The 9,487-nt window shown below is 50.4% G+C and overlaps 1 protein-coding gene across 1 annotated transcript; it reads right to left on the bottom strand.

The window, feature by feature from the left end:
- Window positions 1–4,094: 4,094 nt before the first annotated feature.
- On the bottom strand, window positions 4,095–5,080 carry PYCARD (PYD and CARD domain containing). The gene is made up of 2 exons (XM_056137643.1): window positions 4,792–5,080; window positions 4,095–4,417 (listed from the first exon to the last, which is right to left on the bottom strand). Exons 1-2 carry the CDS (start codon window positions 5,057–5,059, stop codon window positions 4,095–4,097), a joined length of 591 nt encoding a protein of 196 aa, XP_055993618.1. The 5' UTR covers window positions 5,060–5,080.
- Window positions 5,081–9,487: the final 4,407 nt, after the last annotated feature.

Raw genomic sequence — 9,487 nt, 5'->3', positions numbered from 1 at the left:
ATGGGAGGCAGGGAATTGAACCCGGGTCGGCCACATGCAAGGCAAACGCCCTACCCACTGTACTATTGCTCCAGCCCTGAAAGGTGGAAGAGTTTTGGGACTACACCTGACTGCCCAGGGATTGCTTCTTATGTCTCAGGGGAACATGTCCTGGGGGAGTTAAACCCAGTAGGCTGTGTACAAGGCAAATGCCCGACCTGCAGTGATACCCAGCCCCTGGTTACAGTTATGAAGGGCCGGGATAGAAAGAGTTCAGGTGTCTACCCAATTTGAGTTCGTGTGGAGGATCAGTTTTGGTCACCTGGAGGTGGTAGATTAGAGCCGTAGGAGACACCAGCCACATGGGGGCAGTGAAGTGGAGAAGGAAGGCAGTCAGCAGAAGTCTGGCAAAACCTGGCTTTCTAAGACATGCTAGGACATTTTTGGCTTTGGGCCCATGTATGTAGCACTCACAGGCTAGTGGTGTTCATGAGCTTGATGCTTGGGTTGCTCCCAGTGGTTCTGGGGAGACCAGGTGGTACTAGGACTAAACCTGAGATTTGACATGAGAAATGGGCACACTGATCCTTTGGGCTCATCTCCTCGGCCCCTGTGAGTTCTTGTTCCCTGGTTGTTACCATGTCAGGTGGGTAGTTTTGGGAGATGGCTTAAGGGTCTGGAATGCATGCTTTCCACATGGGAGACCTGGGTTTGATCCCCAGCACTGCATGGTCCCTGAGTACTGCTTTGGGGTGGCCCTGAAACATCCAGGGATGGCAATGGAACACAGCTTCAGTTTTGAAAATGGCAAGGTTCTGCAGAACATACAAGCCAACACACCTCAGGGATTGGATAAGGCTGTTGAAACTTTTGAAACTCATCCGTAGAGCTCTTGCATGGCTAAGGTGCTGGGTTTTATCTGGCACAGGAAAAAAAACAGGTAAAATTTGTGAAGACTGGGTAGAAGTCTTAGACTCATCTTGATGTTCCTTTTTCTTTTTGGGTCACACCCAGCGATGCTCAGGGGTTATTCCTGGTTCATACACTCAGGAATTACTCCTGATGGTGCTCATAGGACCATATGGAATGCCGGGAATCGAACCTGGGTCGGCTGTGTGCAAGGCAAACACCCTACCTGCTGTGCTATCTCTCCAGCCCCCTCATCCTGCTTTTTTTAGTGAGTTTAAAGAAATGTGAGGGAAGTGCTGGAGTGATAGTACAAAGGATAGGATATTTGCTTTGCACAAAACTGACTCAGATTCAATCCCCAGCACCCCATATGGTCACCTGAACATAGCCAGTTCATGAGGAACCCTTGAACATCACTGGGTATTGCATGAAAACCAAAAAGATGTGTTCAGAGGGAACACAGGTTTCTGTAGAGTGGAAAAAAGATTTTGGGAGAGTATATATAATTTCTTGACCTGGAATCTCTGCATTCGTAAGAATGCAGGTGACCTGGTAAAGTGGGGAGGGAGGGGGAGTAGCCTCAAGAAATTCCACCTCTGAGCTACCTTGGCCATCCAGGGAAACTCCTGATGTGGTGTAGGGCTATAAAGTCTGCCGTGAGCCCCACAAGGTCCTGATGCTCATGCCCCACCAGCCCCACAAGGCAGCCACCAAGCTGTGTTGAAGCCCACTTGTTCTGCGAGGTGTGGGAGCTGGTCCACACCAGCTGAGACATGTATCTAGGCATTGCTCTTTGCAGGAATGGAGGAGTCAGTCCCAGCACAGGCGTTCCAGGTTCGTTGCCTTCCCTCGCAGAAAAGAATTTCAGGAGGTGGCAAAATAGTGAAGCAAAATAGTTTTTATTGCAAGACATTTAAAGAAATGTAAGGAGAGAGGAGGTAGAGATATGTGTTCAAGAGAGAATACAGGCTTCTCCACAGGGGGTCAAAGCTGATCCTGATTTTTTGGGGGAGGGTTAGCTTTCTCCTGGAGCCCGTGGCATCATGACCAGTATTCTCTGTGGCCAGTCAGTCTTGACTGTGGCTGTCTCTTTGCCTCTTGGAGCTTTCTCTTGTAGCAAGCAACACCTGTTGCTCTAGTGACTTGTAGGTCATACTAGGGAAATGTGACTGTCAGGATGAGATTATGCAGAGTTCTGAAGGTAGGGGTGTGTGTGTATTTAAGCATTAATTTTTTTGTCTTCTAGATTAGTTTTTTTCTTATTTTTGCAATCCCCCCCCTATATATACATATATATGTGTGTGTGTCCACATATATAGCTTTAGCTACACTCCGTGATGTTTTAGCCACACTCATGATGCTCAGGTGTTACTTGTGGCTTTGCACTCAGGAGTTACTCCTGGCAGTGCTCAGTGGACCATATGGGATCAGTGGTTTTCAACCATCGGTCTTAGAACTGGTGTGGTCCTCAGGTATGAAATGGTTGAAAACCACCACTAACTTTTGTTCTATGGGCCACTCCTGGTGGCACTTAGGGAACCATGCAGGTGGAAGACAAGTGTCTCACATGCTGTACCATCTCTGAATAATGTCTCTGAATAGCCAGAATACCACCGAGGTATTCAAAGTCTTTATACAGGGGCTGGAGCAATAGAAGAGTGGTTAGGGCACTTGCCTTGCATGTGGCGATTCTGGATTTGATCCCCAGCTTTCCAAGCCCACCAGGAATGATCCCTGAGCACCACTGGGTGTGGCCCCCAGACAAAATCTGAGTCTTTGTGTAGCTGGTGCATCATTGTGACTGGCAGTTACTGTGCTAGGTAGGATACTGGACCTCTTTGGGACTTCCTTACTGCTTTGTATACTCTTCTCCACCCTGCCCCTAACCCCCATTCCCAGTTCAAGCCAGAGACAATCCTTAAATAGCTTCTGAAAAGCTCCCCCCCTCCCCCCCTGCCTCCCAGTAACAATTGCAATACAGATAGACTTGAACTAGGGGTAGGAAAGTATGGAACCCAATGAACTGCTGGGAGAGCACAAGGACATTGTGAGCACGGCAGTGAAGGGGTGCTCTCCTGAGCTAAGAGGAATGGTCTGGTGCTTAAAAGATAGGTCATATTGATTAGGCTTTTCCACAGTCAGAAATCGTGATCTTGCTGGTCTTGGTTTGAGTCCCACTATCCTGTATGGGTGTTGCCACTTACCACAAAACCAATAAATAATAAATGAAAAAATGAAAAGCAAAACCAAAATAAATGTTTTGTACTTTTTTTTTTCACATTGGTGGTACTCAGACCTTATTCCTGGCTCTGCTCAGGTATCACCCGTGTGGATTTTGGGACCATAGGACACGGGCACAGGGGATTAAACTTGGCTCACTTGCATGCAAGGCAAGTGCCTTAACTACTGTACTCTCTGGCCTCCCTTTCTGTACCCTTTATTAGATCTTATTTGAAAATTGAGATTCTGTGATCTACGGTACTGTTCATGAAGGTTCTCATGCACCTAATTCCAACGCCACACACCACCAGTGTACCTATTCATTTTTCTCCCCCAAGGACTTTTTTTTTTTTTTTTTTTGCTGTACCCGGGGTGCTTGAGGGTTGCTCTTAATGGCACTTGGGGGACCTGCGGTGCTGGAGACCAAACCTGGAACTCCCCCATCCCCCCCGTCCCCAGCCTTCCTGTATGTAATGCATGCTCTCAACCTGTTGAACTGTATCCCTAAGCCCTGCCTTTTTTTAGTTTTTGGTGCCAAGGATTGAACCGAAGGCATGTGTCACGTTCCGAGCCCCAAGACCTGCATTTCTTTTTTCTGGGCCACATCTTGTGCTCAGGGTACATGGGATGCTGGGGAATCAAGCCCAGGGCTTCTGCATGCAAAGAATGTGCCCCAACCCATGAAGCCATCTCTGGCCTGTTTTGACTGAGAGAAGAAGCTGACATGGTCTCAAGGGCGGACCCTCTGCGGTAGCCTGGGAGAGTCAATGACTGTGGGAAGAGCAAATCCCTGGGAAACTGGGGGCGGGTGGGGGGCGGTGAGGCCTCTAGCGCTGGCCGCATGGGGGTATCCAGCTTAACATAGGCCTCCAAGGCTGGAACACAGGACACACACACATACGAGCTAGGTTTTCTTATATTGAGTATAAAAAAAATCAGATTTCAACAGTAGGGGGTGATGCGCAGGCCTGTGCTGGGCAGGGACCTCAGCTCTTCTCCAGGTCCTTCACCAGGAACGGATGGGTGTTCCGCAGGGCATCGAGCAGCAGGTCCTTGCAGTGCAGGGACCAGGCTGGCATCAGGCTGTAGAGCTTCCTCATCTTGTTCTGGTTGGTGAGCTCTGCACGCACGGCCTGGTACTCATCCTCCTTCAGCACCTTGCCATAAAGGGCATCCAGGAGCGCGTCCACGTTGGTCACCCGAATTATGAGACTTTCCCGGTGCTTGTCCACGAAATGCACCACTGCGGGCAGGGGGAAAGGAGGGAGGGGGGAGGGAACAGATGAGCGGTGGTGGTGGCGGGACCTGTCTCACCGCCCGAAGTGGCTTTACGAGAAACCGGGGTGGGGTTGACAAATCGGGTTTCAATCAGGGTAGATAGAGCCCAGGGAATACAGCTCGGGTCCCTTCCCGCGCCCAGCTCAGACTGGCTCTGCAGGGATGCGGCGGGGTGGGTGTGAAGCCGGTCTCACCTGTCGGGGCGCTCGTTTGGGGCGCGGCCGCCGAGGCTGAGGCCGTCCTGGCGTCTGGAAGGAAATCAGAAAAGCGGCCCTGATCCCCCCGGCCGGCCCCGGTCGGGGCAGGGCGAGGAGCCCCCCACGCCACCCTCCTTTAAGCGGGAGGCGCCCGAGGGGGCGGGAGGAAGAGGAAGTGCAGAGCCCCGCGAGGGGCGCTCACCCGCGCGCGCCGCGCTCTGCAGCACCGTCGCCTGCTCCAGCAAGCCCATGCTGCGCAGCACCAGCTCCGTGAGCTCCGCGCCGTAGTGCTCCGTGTAGCAGCTGACGATCTTGTCGGTGAGGTCCACGACGTCCATGACCTGCAGCTGCCCCCGCGGGATGCGGCCGTAGCCCTCGCGCAGCTCCACGGACTGCAGCTTCAGTTTAAACTTCTTGAACTCATCGGAGTTCAAGTCCTCCAGGGCCTGGAGGATGGCGTCGCGCGCGCTCCCCATGGCCCTGGGGCTTCACGACGCCGCGGCTCCGGCTCCCGGCTCCCTGCACCCTGAGTTTTCTCCCAACTGAACAGGAAGTCGGCACCAGGCAGTACCCGGGCCTCCCCGCCTTCTCCCTCCTGTGACTCCGCCCCAGCCCAGTGCCTAACCAGGGGGTTCCCCCCCACCCGCATCTTGGTTTCCATCAGGGAGTGGATTGTGCATCAGGACTGTGTCCCGGGCTGGTCTCATGGGTGGCGTATGTGTCCCCAGGCTTGCACCAACTAGCAAGGAGCAGGTGGTTTATGAGTCATAGGATTCTAGAACCTTGAAATCCCCATATTGCTCCAACTAGAGAGCAGCACCATGAACTCTCTGCCGGGTTCCTTACCTGGAAAGAGAGGGTAATAGCTTCCGACCATCCTCTTGCTAAAATTTTCTGCATAACAGGAGCTCTTTGGAAGCTCCTGAAATCTTGTCAGATGCATCCTGGGAACCAGAATTTGGTTCGTAGAGACAACCTTTATGGGGACGAGATCTTTGTATTGAAAACGTTTTTGTTTTAGGGTTGCAGCCGGCCAGTGCTCTGAAGGGCTGGGATTGAACCAGGATCAGCCTCTGCAGTTGGCAAGCACCTTAACCTCTGTGCTATCCCTCCAGGTCCAAGAAGATTCTTTGTTTTGGCTTTTGGGCCACACCTGGTGATACTCAGTGGTTACTCCTGGCTCTGCTCTCAGGAATCACTCCTGGCACTGCTCAGGGGATTATATGAGATGCTGGGGATAGAATCTAGGTCTGCCACAACGCAAGGCAAACGCCCTACCACTGTACTGCCGCTTCAGTTCCTCTAAGAAGATTTTTGATTCTTGTCCGGGGTAGTGGGGTGGACTGGGGGCTGGAGTGATAGCACAGCAGGCATGGCATTTGGCTTGCACACGGCCGACCTGGGTTTGATTCCCAGCATCCCATATGGTTTCCTGAGCACCGCCAGGAGTAATTCCTGAATGCAGAGCCAGGAAGAGCCAGGAGTAACCTCTGTGTATCGCCTGGTGTGACCCAAAAAGCAAAAAAAAAAAAAAAAAAAAAAAAGGTGCTTGCCGGGAGGGAAAGTCATGGGTACTCACTGGCATGGGTACTCACAGGCGCAGGGACCTTGAACCTGAGAGCTGGAGAATTGTGAGGTGAGATGGGCCAGAACCCTCAGAGTGCCCTTCAAGAAGCTGGGAATGCCTTACTGGTTGGCCCCTGCGCCCAGCTCAGCCTTCTCCACATCATCTCAGTTCCCAATGGGCCAGACATCCTTGTTTCTCCAGAACTTTGCACATGTTGTTTTCTCTACCTGAGCCTCTTCTCCCTCTTCACCTGACAAAACTCTTCAGATTTTAGGTCTCAAATTATATGTCAGGTACATAGAGGTACGTACAGTGGTAAGGTACTTGCCTTGCATGCAGCTGATCCAACGTCAATCCTCGGCACCCCTTATGGTTCCTGCATGCCTGCCAGCTGTGATCCCTGAGCACAGAGTCAAGACTAAGTCCTGAGCCCTGCCAGATGTAGCCCAGAAAGTCAAACAAAGAAAAACAAACCAAATCAAACAAGCAAACAAACAAAACCCCCAAAGCTTTTGGGGCTGGAGAGATAGAACAGAGTGTGTTGGGGGGACAGGGGGAGTTTGCATCGCATGTGGCTGACCAGATTCAATTCCTTGGCACTCCATAAGGTCCCTTGAGCACTCCCAGGAGAGATCCCAGAGTGCCAGAGTGTAGAGTCAGGAGTAAGCACTGCCAATATTCGCCCCCCGGGCCCCCCAGAATTAAATGTTACTTCCAGTTTATACTACCTTCATGATTTTATAGAGCTAGGACTCATTTTGAAGAAATTGTTTTGCATCTGTCTTCACTGTGAGTCTGTGAATCCTGCCTGTGGTCTGCAGCATTCAGAACAATGTTCTAATATATGGAGGTGCTCAAGGAATATGTGTGGAATCAACAATAAATGGAGGGAATGGAGTGATAGTACAGCAGGGATGGTGTTTGCCTTGCACATGGCTGAACCTGGCTTGATCTCTGGCTTGGTCTTGGAACTCTGGCTTCCACTTAATAATAGACAGTCAGGAACTCACCAAGCAGACCAAGAGGAGAAAGAAGGCTAGCAGAAGAGGGGGAGCAAGGGGCTGGAGCGATAGCATAGTGGGTAGGGTGTTTTCCTTGCACGCAACCAACCTGGGTTCGATTCCCAGCATCCCATATGGTCCCTTGAGCAACACCAGGGGTAATTCCTGAGTGCAGAGCCAGGAGTAACCCCTGTGTATCGCCGGGTGTGACCCAAAAAGAAAAAAGGTCTCCTGAGCACCGCAAGGAGAAATTCCTGAGTGCAGATCCAGGAGTAACCCCTGAGCATTGCCAGATGTGACCCAAAAAGCCAAAAAACCAACCCAAACAAAACAAACCAGAAAAGCAAAAACAAAAACAAAAAAAATAATTAGAAGGCTTAAAGGAGGGTACCAATGTGTGCTTCAACAAACTCCTTAAGGAGGCAGCTTCCAGGAGCATAGAGACTGTGACATGAAGACAGGCAGTTCCTCCTTTGAATCTTCCAGGATCATAGAGACTGTGACATGAAGACAGGCAGTTCCTCCTTTGAATCCTGGGCCCCCATCTTAGATACTAGCAGTTCTTTGTTTTCCCCTTTCATCACTATTACCCTTAAGGATGTGACCCTTCCATATCTGTTTGTTCCCTATTGGACTCCACCTTCTCCTCACAGTGTGAGCTCCATGCGGCCTAGGCCATGTCAGGCTCATTCCTGGGTCCCAGCAGCCAGAGTGACTGGTCCAGGTTCCTTGAGCAATTTGCAGGGGCCAGTGCTGCCTCATTTTAGGTAGTGGGCCTGCATCACTGTCTGGAGCATGTTGCCTTAACAGGCTGGGCCCTATCATGCTCCAACATCCTCCACAACCCTGGGTGGCATCTGTGGTCCCAACAACCAGTTTTTCCTGTCTCACAATGATAGTGTCTTTCCTACTCTTTTTTTTTTTTTTTAAATCTCCAACCCATGTTTTGCACTGGGCCAAAAGGATGCCTCTTCCTAGCCCATACATATGATTCTCTCCTTTCTCTGCTCAAAACCCCTGTGTCTCCCCAGTGCTCTCTTTCTGAGTCACATCCAAGCTCAAATCTGGCCTTCTGGGCCCTTGCTAACATTGCTGCCCCTCTTCTTCTTCTTTTTTTTGGGGGGTCACACCCAGCAATGCACAGGGGTTACTTCTGCCTCTGCACTCAGGAATTACTCCTGGTGGTGCTCAGGGGACCCTATGGGATACTGGGAATCGAACCTTGGTCGGCCGCATGCAAGGCAAACGCTCTACCTGCTGTGCTATCGCTCCAGCCTCTCACTGCCCCTCTTCTGCTAGCCTCCTTTCTCCTCCTTGTCTGCTTGGGGAGTTCCTAACTATATTAAGTGGAAGCTGCCCTTTGTAAAAAAAAAATAATAAAACGTGGAGCCCCTTTCTAGGTGTGATCCTTCACATGCATTATTTCTGAGCCTCTGACATAGTTGTTGCCCCCTCAGGGAGGTTGAAGAACATGCTGGTGTCATAGAGCTGAGGGGTCATCAAGCTTTCAAGCTTTGGTGCTCTGTTCTCTGTCCTCTATACCCTATTGACTTTTCTGTTCTCTGCACAAACCATCTGGTCCATTTACCTGGTCCACAGTCTGTCCCTCTGATGCAGTGTTCATAGGCATGGTGCTTTACCCCAAGTCTGAGCTTCCTGAACCCCCTCTCTGTTCCCTAGTACTTGGCCCAGACCCTATGAGAGTCATACTCTTTTTTTTTAAATGGGGAAATGTGCACTGGTGAAGGGGTGGGTAGAACATAGTTGTAACATTGTATCAATGAAAATCATGAACAACTTTGTAACTGTATATCTCACAATTCTATTAAAAATATCTCCTTTAAGATTTTTTAAATTAAACTACCATGTTTTACAAAGTTACTCATAGTTGAATTTTAATCATACTATGTTTCAGCACAACAGGCAGATGGGGAATAGTTGCCAATGTCATGGATGTCTCCCTTCTTGTACAGTTAGTACAGTCCTGCTGGTTTTCCATTGGATCGGAACCTTGCATTCAGACAGGTAGCATGTGAAGAGCCGAGCCAGTGTATTGATGAGTACTGACAGTAGGTTCTTCAGGTGTTTGGGTCTGACCTTGTCTGGGCCGGGTGCTGTTCGCTTCCTTACTGACAAAATGGCGTGTTGGATTTCAGAAGGGAGAACATTGGGAATGACACCCATCCTGCGGAATTTGGTATGTGGGCAGGTAGATGTGGCTATCGAAGAGATCTGAGTAGAAGTCATGGATAATCTCCATTGCCCTTCTGGAAGATGTGATAGATCCCTCAGGACATCGAAGGGCATTCATCTTGGTCTTGTAGTTGGCGAAGGAC

The sequence above is a fragment of the Sorex fumeus genome, unplaced genomic scaffold (assembly GCF_029834395.1).
Source record: "Sorex fumeus unplaced genomic scaffold, SorFum_2.1 ptg000126l, whole genome shotgun sequence".
Classification (NCBI taxonomy): Eukaryota; Metazoa; Chordata; class Mammalia; order Eulipotyphla; family Soricidae; genus Sorex; species Sorex fumeus.
This window is presented reverse-complemented; position numbering and strand designations above follow the sequence as displayed.